A 15,941-nucleotide genomic window follows, 5' to 3' on the forward strand; every position below is an offset into this window, starting at 1 on the left:
ACTTGGAAAGAAGAAACAAAGCAACGGCCCTTTCCAAAAATCAGCGTTTGCCTGGGTGTCCCACGTCCCTCTTTGTAACCCCCTTTGGGTTACAAAGGTTTTGGGTTACCCTGTGCAGCAGCTTTCTCCTGCTTGTAGCACCGGGAAGGGGCACATGGGGCCACATCCCAGCAAAAAATGCACCATGGGCGGATGTTGCCATGAACCCAGATTTGCTCCAAAACATGACCCGCAGCTGTGTCAGGATTTTCCGCTCAAAACATGACCATGGGCAGAGTTCCGGGCAATGTGGAGATGGAAACGCATGGCCCTGAGGCCCTGTGCCACCTGCCAGAGGAGGCCAAGTTATTTAATTATTACTTATTTAATAATTACTTCTTGTGGAGGTCATTGCAGGGCTTATTTAAACCTCCTCTCTCAGCTGGGGGAGATAAGGTGAGGACTATTCTGGATACAGTCAAAATTAGCACTGTTATTTGTATTCTTGTGCCCCAAGAGCGAATTAGCTGGTACTTTAAAAAATTCCCAACAGTCATATCATGCCACTCCTTTCATTTCGCCTTTGTCGTCCCATGCCAGAGACAAGCTCAGCTCCATTTCTAGTTTGGCTGCTCTGAAAACCCACAAGAAATCCTGATCTGGTGAGCACAGCTCCTTTTACGGCTGAAGAATGCCCTCAGGCACTCTGTACAGCTCCATGGGCTCCCAAATGTCCCCCAAATCAGCCAAAAATGGGGTAAGAAAAGCAAAAAAAAAATAAAATTAATAAACCAACAAAAAATATCCAACAAAAAACCCCAGAGTCATCCAGTAAAATTGCGTTTATTTCTGTAATTTCATAAGTATAAAACAGATCAGCCCAATATTGTGTGAACAGAGTGGATTGTATGGATGTGACCACAAGGAGCCTTCCCACGTCTTCACGGCACACCTGGCTATTTACAGTCGGACAAAGGACAGGATTTAGGAGGCAGAAATTTAGTGGAAAAATATCTCTCATATAATAAAATAGGAAACCTTGTTTCTTTCAACTCTACCCATGCCTCAGATAACACCCTCCCGCCCCCCCCCCCCCCCCCCCCCCCCAAGATATAATGATTTACCTTTCGCTAGAAAGCACAAACTCAGAGATTTCTAGATTTGGCTGTTCAGGCATCTCATATAAAAAAAAAAAATCAGCATATTCCCGGATTGAAGCCACTGAAGGCACCCGCTGACACCTCAGCAGTCGCCCTCCTCTTGGTCCCAGGCGCCCAACTGACCCAGCTCAGACACCAGCCAGCGGTACCCATGTCCCCATCGCTCCAGGTGCACACAGATTTAGGCTCCTTTAATGCCCCACTCATACCGAAAGCTGAATGGCACCAAGGGGACAGGTCCAGAGAGCACAATTTACCCTGTGTGTCCCCTTCCTCACTGCAGCCCTGCAAAGCCTAACGCAACCTGTGCTACGCAAGCTCTGCACAGGGTGAAGCCCTTCTTTGTCCCAAAAACCTGACCCCTCAGGCTGTCTCCCTGCCAGGGACAAGCCCTGCCAGAAATTGCCACTGCAGAAGTGGGGGAAAAAAAGCCCAGGTGGGACTGAACTGGGACAACTGCATCGCTGGCAGCATTTATACAAGGTGATGGCCATGCCAGGTATGGACCAAAAATCACAGTAAGTCTTAGAAGTTGGTACTGGGGACTCCTGAGTGTTTGAATTTCAGGAGTGGTGATGCCAAGGTCACCGAACCTCATGAACATCTCCCGCCAACCGGGACAGCATTAGCCTGAGCCCCTGCATGGCAATTATTTGATGAGTTTTGGCAGAGCAGGACCCTGACTGGGAAGTGGCACCACCGACCTGACATACAAAGAGGGACCAAAAATTGCTGCTGAGTTTTCCTATTGCTCCTCTGGCTACTTCTGCCATCCACACCATGAGCAGAGACACCAGTTCAAACCCAGGTTTGATGCTCTTACAGGAATGAAGTCCCTCAGCCCCTCCAGTAAAGCCTGTCCCTCCTACTCCTGACTTCTGCAGCACCTGGTGGTACCATCCAGCCTTGGCTGAGCAGAGCATCAGAAACACACGTATGACATCTTCACAATGCCAAAGTCTCAAACACACAAATCAAAAACCTCACGCAGACCCTGAGCCATACAGTGGCCACATGACAGAAATAAAACATAGGATGCAGTACTTCTTTGCTCTGAAGAGCAACTCTTTTTCCTTTTCCAACACCGCTCCAGACAGGATCACACACCGCAGCGGGGAAAAGCTCATCCGGCAACTGGCCACAATGACATGACATCCCAAAACAGCACAAAAGACTTTCCACAGCTGCTGCCCAAAGCTAACCCCCCTGCTTGCTCCAGGGATGTGGGACCCTCGCCTCCCGCCTTGGCTGTAACCCAGCACGGTGCCTGGCCCCTGAGAAAGGATTATAAAGTGCTCATGGACAACCACGTGCTGCCATCCCGGCGCGTCCTCCGCCGTGCGTCTCGCATCGCTGCTTCTGCGCAGACAGAGGATCTGTCCCATCAGATGCTAAAGGTCTTGCTGGAAAGAACTAAGTTTTATTTAAAAACTTCGAATATGCCAGGCAGCACCATCAAAATAAAACTAGAAAGGAAATAATTCCTAAACTCTGTTGTCAAAAAAGCAAGGATCCTGGAGGCTTTGCCCCTAAGCTGCTTTTTTTAATAAGCTATTGGGCAAAACAGCCACTCAGTGTCCATCTCCCTTGTATTGCACACAGTCAGATGCCTCGGTAAGACATAAGACCCGATCCCAAAGTGATGGTCTCAGCTCTGGGATCTCCAAGTTTGCACAAGAATGTGCTCCAGCCTGTAAAAGTGCCCAGCACGCTGCTGGTGGCATACATGCAATACATAACTACTCCGTGATTTATCCTGACCCTTCACCGAAGCATAAAGGAAAAATAATTAGATCTACTGATATTTTTCTACTTTGTTAAAATATTTGAACTATAAGCCTCTGTAATCAAAAAGCATGGAGTGCAACCTGTATTCCAAGTAATTAAAGGATGGGGTGAAAGAGAGAGACATGGTCAACCATTCACAAGGGGAAATGGGGATGTGTCAACATGGTCCCTCCTAGCAAGGGGGATGCCTGCTCCAGGTAGCCTTAGTGCAGCTTTCCTGCACTATGTTCTAGGTAGATCTAGCGGCTTACAGTATAAAGGTAAATGCAATTTGCTGCTGCTGGAAAGAACAAGTCTTTGGCTGGGACACAGCTGTGGTTTCTTGCCCATGATGGCTTGGGTTTTGGTAACTCAAAATTGCAACCCAACGATTGCACAGACTGGCATTGCCCGGGCTTGCAGCAGGATGGCCCCTCCACCAATGATAAAATAACAGCAACCTGGCATCTCTATCAACAATAAGATAACAAACTCAGCATCTCTTCAAATCGCTCTTCTGTTAGTGGGTTCAGAAGGATGCCTGCTACAACCGCCCCCACCTCTCTGCTGTCAGGTGAGACTAAGCAAAAATTACCAGCAGGAATTTAATAGCAAGTTAAAATTTCATGATTTCATCTCTGCTCCGAAACAGAACTCTTACTTATTTTTTTTCCTTTTAAGTCTCCTTACTTTAGAGACTCCCATCCATTATTCAGCACTCATTAGTGGGACCTTTACACAAGAAACTCCTCCACACACCTTCATATCTGGGTAAAATTAATAATCCTACACCAGACCTTAAGCCCAGGGAAACCAGTGTAACTCAGGTGGTGCAATACGGAGTTGATGGATCAAGCAGGTCCCCACAAGCACGGTGGACCGAGGCCACCACGTCCCAAGGAGATGCCATTGGGCAGCTGAAAGTCCCGCTGGACCCTACGAATGGGGCTGGGATGCTCTGTATCTGGTCCAGCCTCTCCCAAACTGGTTTTCAGCCTCAGGGAAACACAGAAGCCATTTCCTCTGAAGTCACTGAGCTGATACTGAATTAAATTCCTGCTGGTTCTTTTCCTGCACAGAGAGCTGAGATGATCTGTACTAAATAGGGTGCAATCCACCCTTTTGGGGAAGGGCAAATCACACGTCTACAGCGTTAGTCTTACTGAAGCCTTATTTTGAAGGCTTAAGCAGTACTGGGTCATGCCCTGGTCCTCTGCGCCAGGGTGAGTATCATCCATGGTGAAAATCTTTAAAGAGGAATTGGTTGCCCCATGGGATCACCAATTAAATCAATTAGACGTAACACATTTGAAAAATAAAACTTCTTCAAGACAAAGAATAATAATATTTTTAAAAAAAAAATCAGCAACAATGTTCTAACCACAGAGTATCTATAAAGATCTTTTTAAAGAGCTCCATATTAAAATTCCTTGAATACATTATATATTAAATACAGTAACAACATTTCATGCAAGGTTTTCTGTACAATTAAATCAGCTCAGTAGTATAACAATTCTGTACATTCCCATTGGTCTGGGGGCTCTGCTCATCTTCAATGCTGGTGATGGAGAAAAGAAAGGAGGGATGATATTTGGCACCTACTGTACAGAGGAAGAGTAGCTCTTGCCCAGGTGAAAGAGAAACAGAAAAGCATTGGAAGCTTTTAAGAGGTGAAAAAGTAAAAGAAAAAAAACCAACAGCAAAGGAGCAAAATGCTATCCAAACCCCTGGCTCTAGTGCTGTTGCTGGAATTCGAGAGAAAGGAAAGATATAGGGTCTGGCTAACTAAATATCATCAGGATGGATCATAGGGGAATGTGAGGGAAACAGGAGGGAGGATTTGGAGAGCTGGAGAAGAAATCACCTGCTATCAGCTTCTCAGCTGATGCCGCGCAATGGAGAAAGATCGATTTACTGGATCCCAAAATCCACTCCTGATCCACAAACTCTCGCTGCAGCCTGTGTCACTCCTGCTGCAGAAAAATCCCAAGAGGATAAAATAAAGTTGGTGCCTTATGAAAAGGGATGCCACAACAAACACCGTTCGTGGAGAAGGACTACATTATGTACAAGCATACATTCATTCCCGTCTCAAAGGCAGATCACCGGTGTCAAGGATGCCCTGTGCAAGACAGCGATGTCCTCCAAAGCAGAGTACACGAACTCATGGACATGCTCCTAAGGACCTAAGCTCTACTCCTGCTAGGGAAATAGTTAAAAATCAACTGAGGAAAGAAAATGTGACCAGGACGGAGCAGTAGACATGAGGAATGCAAAGTTGGTCATCCCTATGCTCTGCTTTAGATGGTTGCCCCTGCGAGGAAGAGGGCTACGGCTTACACAGCGCAGATGGGATCTAACGAGACGCTGGATGGAGGAGAACAGACAAAACTATGTCATGCTTTGGTGTCAGATGAGCCTGAGAAGGTGCGGGGCTTTCCACAACACGGGGAACAAACAGGACAGTGTGATAAATAGGGAGAACTTCACCTTCCACCATATGCACCCGACCTCGGCATAGAAACACACATCCATGAGATCCACTCCACCAGCGGTCACGCCGCGAAGTGATTTTCAGCTGCTGCAGCCCGCAGGCGCTGCGGCCACCGCAGCAGAGCACAGCAGCCGCAGCGATGCACCCACCGGCACTGTGGACGTCACCGAGGGTCGGCCACCCCAATCCATGGCCCCTCGCCTCCCTCCCCTGCCCTCACCCACCACCAAGTCCTTCCCGGCCCCGTGAGCTGCCCTCGCGCATCCCACCTCGCTGGGGGATGCGGCCTCCCACCCGCGCTCAGTGTATTGCCTAAAATCCTGACTCCCCGCCTTGATCTCCCATGAAGGATGCCTTGCCTGAGCTCACCCGGTCAGGGTGAAAATTGGAAAGAGGGTCTCAAATTTTGCAGGAACAAATCCCCAAAGAACCACGTTACGACAACCCAGGTTCACACAGCTCTGTCCCCAAACCCTATGCCAGCTGTCCAGTAATTGCACTCTTATGTACAGGAAAAAGAAAGCTACGAAACAAAACGAAATCAGTATTTTTCTTTTCGACGATTCACCCGCATTTGTCTGATAGTCGGACACATGCATGTCCTGCTGGCTTCTAGCGATGGTCATGCATGCAAGACTTCAGTCCGAGTTACAAGTTAGGGATCCTTTAGTTAGGAGTGTTTCCTTCGTGTCATTCATTTCTTGTCCTCTTCTCCTGAAACGAAGGAAAAAAAGAGAAGAAAAAGTACTGGTTAGAGTTCAAAAGCAAACCAGCTCCGTTTTTGTTATCAAGAGAGGTTGCTCCTGGGTTGATCCCAGAAGGGACCTGGGATCCCATCTGCACAGAGCTGGCCCAACTGCTGCCGCGGCAGCTCAGGCTGCATGAGGAGGAGGATGCTGGTCCCTGGGCGAGGAAGGGCTTGGCACGCTCAGCCTGCAGGAGGTAGGAAAATGGATGAGTCAGAGCCATGCAGGCAGGAACAGCGGGAAGGTGAGCAGGCTGGGATCCCTCGTTATCACTCCTAACGAGAGCATCAGGCAGCACCCAGGGAAAGGCAGCGGCGCAGAGAGGAGGAAGCTCACAGCATCCCACCACCCATCCCAAAGCCCCATCCCCGTCACAGCCAGATAGATGGATGCTGCTCCATGGGCTGACACCACATACACACATTTTATATATATATATATACGTCCATATATACCTCTGGAACAACTAGCAAGGACCAGTCTACCCATTGCAGTCACTGTCCCAGCCCAGGGCTGCCCTCCTCCCTCCTCCCACGCTACTGATGGATGGAGTTGGACATGAAAGGTAACAGGCAACACATGACCTGAGGGAAAGCTACGGTGTTTAGCTTGAACTCGGTGTGAGCAGCCTTGAAATCCCTGCCAGAGCTTGATTCACACCAAGTAGATCCCCAATTTTCAAGCAGTCGACGGCAGTGTCCCCAGCCCCCTGAGGCAGCAGCTACTCTTCAGCCCAGGGCTGGGAGAGACCCTGCTATCAGCTCAGTCTGCCCAGAACAGGGTTTTTTTCTTAAGAAAAAACACCCACAAGGCAGCACTTTCTAAGAAGAGCTAGAAAAAATCACTTATCATGAATCTTTCAACCGTATTTCTCTGGCTTTCATCGCTGCACACATCACCAAACACATCTCGCAGAGGACCGCTGTTACTGTGCTCGTGATAAATAGGGGTCCTGCCTGGGGTTACCAGCACGGCTCTGCGCCTGCTGCCAACCCTAGTGACGACAAGCTTCCAGGGGAATTAATAAATAACAGGGGAGAGAGAGGGAAAAAAAAACTTTTTCACAACTTCTGCCAAAATTTCTTTCCAGTGCTGGCTGGAGAGCCCAGCCCTCGTGTCCTGAGATAAAATTGATTGCTGCGATGCCAGCATCCCTTTGGATGACCTCTGCACCGCGGGCTTCACAGCAAAGCAGGGATGCTGGCGACCGCGCTGTATGAAGTCTCATGGCAATAATCAAAATTCATCTCCTCTGTGTTGCAGGGGTGTCTCCTCAGCAGCTCTGGCAGCTGAACAGCCCCCACCACATGACACACCGGTGGTTATTTGCCAGTCACGTTGCTTCCCCTAAACGCTTCACCCTGTGGTTGTGCAAACGGGGGTGGCCACGCCGTACAGAGACAGGGAAAGGACACGGCTGCAGCACTGACAGCAAGCATTCAACCACGGTGGATGCTCTTCAAAATGTTAGTCTCGGGCCTCTAAGTAACCCCCCCAGCACAGAGAGAGGTGTTTCCATGAGAACTGCAGTCAGCCAAGGGTCTGGCACCCACTTAGCTTTAATAGGGTGCAGGTCCCTACCCGCCGGTGTCTGGCTCTCCTCTCCGCACGCTGGTGGCAGGAGCAGGGGGGATGCGGGGACCTGTTTGCAGGAATGATGGGGCGATCGCAATCCATCTCGATCCTGCCTCACACCAAATTTCCCAGAGGTGTCACAGCCCTTGAACTCTTGCAACCCTGCAACCGATCAACGCGAGCTCATCTACAAAATCTGCTCCCTGCCAGGACCGCCAAGGCTTTTTGGGAGGTTTTTCCTTATTGCTTTTGACTTTCCTCTTAATGGGTTCCCGTAAAAGGTGATGCTCGAGGGATGCAGGCTGCAGCCGCCAGCCCGGATCACTCCCTCCACAGAGCGAAACGCTGCAGCCCTTGTAGCTCTGAAAATTGCACTTCTCCCCCATTGCAGCAGGGCACCCCGAGTTTCAACCAAGACCCCAGAACCCGGGAGAAAACCGAAACGGAAATCCTCCTCCCATCCCTTTGCAATACCAGGACTTCAGCACCGAGAGCTTCCCTCTGCTCTTCCATTTCTAAAGCATGACACAGGCACGCACACAAAAAAAACAGGAGAGAGGGGGAAATAAGAAGAAAAATAAAAAGAAAAAATAAAAAGCAAGGCAGCAGAGCTGTAAAATCTCATCCGGAGACATTCTGGCACTGAAAGGTGCGGCACCACTCTCCTTCAGAGCATCCCGTAGCTCAAGCGAACAACTTGGCCCATGGGGACGCATTCCTCCCCCGGCGCCAGCGCCCAGCCAAGGTAGCTCCACGCAGAGATTACCCTACAAGGGCAGGCCAGGGCTGCGGGCGCTCGCTCCCGGCTCTCTGCTGCGCCGGGGAGACGGATGCCTGCCTTCTCCGCAGGGAAAGCGGGTGGCCGTGGCAGCCCCTGTGTCCCTGGGGGGTGTTTCGAGGGGCTGCCCTCATCCCCAGGTGCAGAGGCACGGGGGAGATGAAGGCGAGCAGCTCCTTTTTGCTATGTGCTGGAGGCTTTTTGTGAAGGGACACGGAGATTTTGGTCCCTGCAGATTTGGGGCTGTCTCGGAGCGATGCGGAGCCCTGGCAGGGAGCGTGACGCACTTGTCACCGCACAGCCACCTCTGCCAGCTGCTCTCCGCTGGGAGGATGTTAAAGCGTAAAGCCGATACCGACTTTGCAGATAAGCAGCCAAATCTCCCTTGGAGGAGATGCTCACCCAAGGGTGGAATCTCGCCTGCACATCAGCGGCAGGAAGCTACGGGACACCGTGGGGGGACAGGTACCCAGCGGTGCGGCCACCACCTCACAGCTCCTGCAAAATCACCTGGGGACTGCCGTCCTCACCAGGCGTAAGGACAAACAGCTGCATAAATGCTCATCTGCCACAAAACACGCCAAGACAATTCTCGTGCATCAAAACTTCTGCTTTTCAGTGACGCTGCTGCTGTCAGGGCAGTTGCACAGCTGTGTTGCAGAAAGCACCCGCTTCTTGACTTGTCCCTGCTTTACCATGGCGCAGGTGAGAAATGGTGAAGCCCAAGCACTCCGGCAGGGCCTGCTGCTTCAGGTGCTGAAAACAAGTGAAAACACCACGGTGGCAACACCGATACTTGCGATGGGTTTGCTTTGAGATGGTGAAGATGAGGAGCTCCAGGGATGGTGCAGGAAGGCAGGAGGGGAGCAGGGTGGCCACGGCAGTGGGCTGACGGCGCACGGAGGGACACAAGCACCAGGGTTGTCTCAGTGAGCTGTCTGGATTTGGTACCTTTCGAGAATCACTCAGAAAAGAGACTTCTGCAAGGTCTTGGTACAGATGCCTGGAAACCTTCCTCCTGCGTGCCACGGGGCTCAGAAAGAGCAATACACTTAAATGCATAGAGCATGGCAAATATTAAAAATACGAGGGCAAGAGGTCCTTGAGGGTGGTCAGCCCCTGTGAGCCTGCCAGCCTGTATCTGTGTGCTGGACCCCTGAGAGGGCCCTGGAGAACATCTCTATGTTCCTGCCCAGAACATCTGCAGGTCACACCAAGCCAACCTAGCTCAGCCGAAAACTTTCGCTTGCTGTCTCACACTCACATTGCCTCCCAAACCTGAGACAGCAGAAACCTCAGAGGGGCCAGAGATGGATGAAAGCAGCAATACATGCAAAGCATGCAAGATGAGAGGCTGGAAGAGACCGGGGTGATGGGGAGAGGAACGTAAAGCACTGAGACCACGGTGAAAACTGAAGAGTCTCAGCTTTCTGCCACTTCAAGGACAAGGAAAATCCAGCGTAATGGAAACACGACTTATCGAAATCTTATCAAAGGAGAAACTTTCCCATGCAAAACCTGAATCAGCAGAACTCACAGCTATACATTTGCATTCCTCAAGTGAACACCCTTGGCCATCCCTCAGAAGGTCCCACGCTGGAGACCAGCCCCAAGTATTGCCTTGCAGAGACCAAGCGGGAGCTTGGCCCCTGGCCAAAACTGCCACACAAACAGATGCTTCACGGGCTTTTTAGACCTTATTTTGAAGCAAAACACAGAGACCAGTGTGGGAAAGGAGATCCTGTCTGGGTACAGGATCCCTGGGCTCCGTTATCGGCTGGTTTTCCAAGCCACGTTCACCCAGACACATTCCAAGCAGGTCCCCACCACACATGAGCAAGTCGTGGAGGAAGCATGGGGATATGGCATTCAGGGATGAGACATGTAAGAAAGCCAACCCTTGCTCTGGAGTCCTGCAGGTTTTCAACTGGTGCTCCCCGCTCCACGTGTGTCTTAACGTCCTGAGAATGCCTGGTAAAAAAATCACAATACCACATTTAAAAGTGGCTTTCTGAGGGTTTTTTTTGTTTGCTTTTCAAAGCCCAGAGGAATCAGGAATATGCAGGACTTCAATTATTTCTTTCAAGTGTGATGACATAAGCGTGATTTTACCCCGTAGCTGTGACTGAATAGCTGCATGGGAAACCCTTGCTGGATGAGACACAGTGCGACCCGTGGGCATCAGCAGCATCGTGACCGTGGGGATGAGGGCAGCTCAGAGGACCCGGCATGCTGGAAGCATGGCATGGAGGAAGGAAACACGCTGAGCTGGTATGATGGGACTCGAAAGGATCATACACCTGCCAGAAACCCTGCTGTGCTCAGAGCTGCACTGGCAGAGCCAAAGAAAAGCCCTTCCTCCACCAGTGCTGTTTTTATAGAGAAATGCAAAGTGTGGGAGAAAGACAGACTCATCCCCAGATGACAGATGATGAAGTGAGGACCAAGGGCATGCATGGGATGCAACAGTCAGGAATTAACCAGCTCTCCTACGCCCCAGCCCAGTACCGTGCCATAAAATTGTTGCTACAAGCTTGTAATCGTATGATAAAAGAGACCTGGGTGATGCAAAGCACCTATCAGGCTGTTGAGAGATGCAACAACTAAATAAAAATAAGCTAGAAACAATTTCTATCTGGTGTGTAAAAATAGGAGCCCCTGCACCCCCCTTTCTCAGCAGAGGCTTCTCTGAGCAATCGCTGTGGTTATGCATCAGATTGCTGCAGAAAGGAAAGCTGACGTGAACACCCCCAGTGCGCCAGAACCAGTTGATGGGGAGGGCGGCCAGTTTGTGATCGTTTCCTGCTTGCAATAATTTCCCATCCCATATTTTCAGCTTTTTGCATGGTTCTGCTCCATGAGAAATCAAACAGAGCTGCCGTGATGCCCCAGATCGCTCCCTGCCAGGGCTGGATGGACCTGCCTTCAGCCCTGAAAGGCAAGAATGGTTTTGCAGTTTTCCTGGGTCATTTTTAAAGGGTGAAGATAAAAGGAGGGGTTTGCTAGAACACTGGTTGCCCAAGGGGTGAAAAATGGTTTGAGCAAAGTGATGCTGTGGAAGGACATCCAGTCCCCACACTCAGGTTGTTCATCTGCTCCCCCACTGAGCCTCTACACCTTCCTTGGGCAAGGACGGTGTCTCTCCTGCCCTTCTTCTCCCTGCTATCACTGTCAGGGCAAGCACACCCTAAAAACAAATAAAATCTCTTTTCCTGGAGAGGGGCCAGCCCCATGGCAGGCACAGCACTGCTCAGCAGCCGTGGCCCCGCAGCCACTGCCGGGAAAACCTGCAGGTTTAACTCAGCGCTGAGATATCACCCACAGCAACATCTTTTGCAAGAAATGAAAGAAAAGATGATATCATCTCTTTGGAGGGCTGCCTAAACACATGCTGTGATTTACAGCACGGAGCCCAGGAGCACATGGGAACCGCTGCCCCAGTGTCACAGGAGCTGCTTCTCCTCCACGCATACCACGCGCCGGATCCTGAGAGGTGCTGGTCAAGGGCAACCCCATTAAAACCAGTTTATAAGGTGTTCAGCTCTCATTTGATCTCAATATAGAGGTAACAAACACAAGATAAGGATGGACATAGAGGGGTGGAAGATTGAGGGGAAAAAAGGATGGATTCCTGTTCGAAATCAGTGTTTTGCTTTATAAGAGAAGGGATCCAGTTCCCAGAGGTTCAAGAGGAGCTGGATAAACACAGGTGGCAGATTTATCTAGTGCTCCAGCTCCTACGGGAGTATTTCAAGCAGATGGAAGTACCAACTGCTCTGCCTGGCATGGCACCCGGGAAGGAAGGGGGTAGGAGGAAAAGTCCCTTTTTCACAGCAAAGGTGGATGAACATGCAGATGCAGATACCACACGAGCGGAGGAGGTGAGCGAGGTGTCCATGAAGCCACCATGAACCCCAAGCAAAGCACCATGGAGCAAACGTAACTGAGTGTGGTGCAGACCATGCTCACCGTCCAGGTGGTTGCGGGAAAGGTACTTGAGTCCTTCGTCCAGCAGGATAACGGGCAGGGAGATTTTCATCACAACCACCCACTGCGGCCAGCTCAGGGGGGTTACCTGGAAGATGAGCTGCAAGGTGGAAAGGATTGGACATGTCAATAGGGAAGGAGGTGGGATGGGTTTTTTGCTTGTTTGTTTTAAGGGTCAGGTTGTTGTATGGCACAGGCTGAGAAAGGGTCATCCCACGTACAAGGAGGGAGGATCCAGACAGCCCAAAGAACAGAATTTCTTCAAGGTCTGTCATGATCCCAAGGTGGCTCTTGGCCAAGATCAGTCAAAAATTATGTCCTTCATCTCTCCTGCAGATGAGGAAAGTGAGGCACAATCTAGGACTGTATGTGCTCACAGGCGCTTAGCAGGGGACAAAGGACAACGTAACCTCCTGGGCACAGTGACCTGCTTCATCTTAAGCGCGCTTAGGCATCAACAGAGGCATCACCAGCCTTAGACTGCAAAGGGAGGCAATGCCTCCAAAAGGAGCCGAGACATCCATTACCCCTTTGCGCTGCCTATAAGGAGAGCTTCTGACTTAAGTAAAGGCTCATTGGGGCAGGGTGTCTCCCGGTCCCCATATTGGTTCCAGTCATAGGACCTGGTCCTGAGGGCACATGCTGGGGACGACCATCCCAGAAGCTTCCAGACCCAAAGACTGCTCCAGGGATGTCCTCGCCCACAGAAGCAGCCCCTGGGCTGCAGGCAGAGGTGGCACGGGGCACTCACAGGCATGGGCTTGACGTAGAGGATGAGGAAGTGCAGAGCCATGGACATGACGATGGCCCCCAGCAGCCAGATGTTGAGCCATGGTGGCATCCGCAGCAGCGACTGGTTCTCAGAGACACTGTGAAAGCGAGGGGACAGCGTTAGCCCCAGTAACCTCCTGCTCCCTGTGCCTGCCTAAGCTGGGGGTGCCCACTCCTCTCCAAGGCTGTTACGCTATAGCCCCTCTCTTCCAGACTGTTCAGCTTCAGGCTTCGCCACGATTTGGATCTGGACACCCATCTCAACGCAACCACCCATGCGTGGATTAGGACCGGTCGTTAACAGGGCCAAACTGCTAATGGATGCAGATCCAGTCCTTCTTTCACAGCTATCGACAGCAGCACACTGGCTTGGAGGAGTTTAATTAGGGTGAGCCCAGTGGTGCCCTGCGAGAACACTCCAAATGGCTCTGCCAAGTCAAAGCAAAGCCCTCAGCCCACCAACAGATGCCCAAAGAGACCCTACCCAAAACCAGTCATGCGTAGAGCGTACAGAGCAATCCTGCGGCCACCCTACCTGTTCAGAGCATTGCACATTTCAATTGTCACGAGCACGGACAGAGCCATGGTGGTCGGGTATCGGGACTCGAAGATCTCACAGTCGATTCCTTCGAAGATGGGGTTGTCCTCAGTGCACCTCATGAAGTTCCTCTGTCGGCACAGGAAACCGCTGGTAAATACATGGCAGAGTAGCAGTGTAGGAAAGGCAGGTCGACTGGTTGGGGGGCACATGGTGAACCTTGATTATTAGGGGTGCTCGTAAATATCCCACAGTTCAGATCAACTGATAAAACTGTCTGAAGTGACCCAGCTTCTGCTGTGGTGGGGCTTTGGCGTTATGGCTGGATAGTGGCTTAGAGATTTTCACGTGCAGTTAATCAGGTGTTTGAGCACACAGGCATCTCCATCAAAAATACATCTTCCATTGCACATGACATTGGGATGCGATGGCACCCGCTCTCCCACCACCTTGTTCAGACCTACAGTAATGTAACAATTGATCCCCTTCAAGGTACAGGAGCTACTTTCAGCTTCTTTGAACCAAGTTTTCCCCATCATGCTGGTCGCTGGCAGAAGCAAGGCTGGGAACATGAGCCTGAGGGAGAGAATTTGCTTTTATTTTAAATTATTGTCTTCTCTGCCAGGAATTTGGGAACACTACAACAACCACAGAAGAAAGGTAGAGGAAAGACCCCAACGCCTGAATCCATGCCCTCACCCACCTGCTCAACTCATCGGCCCGTTCCCCTCCCAACTCACCAGCTGATGGAAGGAGACCTGTGGTCCCTCGGCGTCGTACAAGAACCACCAGGTCGCTGCACCCACCGTGGCCAGGCCAACGTACACTGCAGCCGAGAGAGAGACACCTTTACCCCCAGCACCCAGCAAGGGGCACCCTACCCCATGGCACCCCATGCCCATCCTCATCCTCTGCCCACCGGCGCCCGCGGGGTCTCACCTCCGATGGCCAGGTAGCGGAAGAAGAGCCAGCCGCTGATGAGGGGCTCCTTGGGGTTGCGGGGCAGCTTGTCCATGATGTCCAGGTCAGGAGGGTTGAAGCCCAGCGCAGTGGCCGGCAGCCCGTCCGTCACCAGGTTCACCCACAGCAGCTGCACAGGGATGAGGGCCTCGGGCAAGCCCAGGATGGCCGTCAGGAAGATGCTGCAGGGAAAAAAACAGAGATGCCAAATTAGATGAGGTCTGGGGCAGCCAGAGAAAGTGTCTGTGTCGTGCAAGGGGAGTGAGCAGGAACCCTGGATCCAAACACCCCAAACTGAATATTCATCCAAAGTCCTGCAGATGAACCCGCAGTCCCTGAGTCAGGAATCTGAAGTCCAGGACTGAGTTTTGCAACTAAAATTTGTTCCTGGTGCTATTAAAATTTGCTTTGCAGTTGAAACCCAACCATTGACATCCCCATGGCCATGCGGGTTCCCGTTCCCAGCAAAAACACCTCTGCTGAAACGAGAGGGCAAAGGATGCTCAGGTGATCTCGAGGCTGTGCCCACGTTGCTGAGGATGGTGCTGATTTACTGGGAGGGATGGTCAGGGACAGGGACAGGGAGAGCTGCCCAGGACCTGATGCAAAGTGCGTCAGTGTGACCTGGTGACAACAGCCTGTGCACAAATATCTGCACCCATCTTAGATGCTGGGATGGGCTTAAATAGGCAATGCATTAACAAAACAGCTCCTGGGGGGGCGGCATGATTAAAAACTACAAAAGAAAAATCCCCCTGCCCCTGGGGAATGAGACAAGGCATAGCTGCTCCGTTTGGTACCTGGGGTTACAATTTGGGGCACCAATGCTGCCGGGGACAGGGGACACGGACAGGACTGCAGGTCACCTGCCCCAGGGGATGTCCCCACCACTGCTCCCCTCAACATGGTGCCCAGTGTGGGGGGCTCTCACCAAACAACCTCCCCGACGTTGGAGGAGATGAGATAGCGGATGAACTGCTTCATGTTGTTGTAAATGGCCCTGCCCTCCTCGACGGCCGACACGATGGTGGAGAAGTTGTCATCGGAGAGCACCATCTCGGCAGCCGACTTGGCGACGGCCGTGCCCGACCCCATGGCGATGCCAATCTCTGCTTTCTTCAGGGCCGGGGCGTCGTTGACGCCGTCGCCTGTCTGCACGAAGCCATGATTAATGGGGTGCAAGGGA

General features: G+C 51.4%; 1 protein-coding gene across 1 annotated transcript in view; it reads right to left on the minus strand.

Moving 5' to 3' along the window:
- Positions 1-806: 806 nt before the first annotated feature.
- ATP2A3 (ATPase sarcoplasmic/endoplasmic reticulum Ca2+ transporting 3) overlaps positions 807-15,941 on the minus strand; it is a 57,876-nt gene continuing 42,741 nt past the window's right edge. The window contains 9 exon segments of the mRNA XM_069791452.1: positions 807-6,114; positions 10,398-10,445; positions 10,448-10,470; positions 12,469-12,586; positions 13,238-13,355; positions 13,793-13,926; positions 14,536-14,621; positions 14,735-14,937; positions 15,687-15,907. Coding sequence (XP_069647553.1) covers positions 6,091-6,114; positions 10,398-10,445; positions 10,448-10,470; positions 12,469-12,586; positions 13,238-13,355; positions 13,793-13,926; positions 14,536-14,621; positions 14,735-14,937; positions 15,687-15,907 — 975 coding nt within the window. The 3' untranslated portion in view covers positions 807-6,090.

This window comes from Haliaeetus albicilla, chromosome 9 (assembly GCF_947461875.1).
Source record: "Haliaeetus albicilla chromosome 9, bHalAlb1.1, whole genome shotgun sequence".
Lineage (NCBI taxonomy): Eukaryota > Metazoa > Chordata > Aves > Accipitriformes > Accipitridae > Haliaeetus > Haliaeetus albicilla.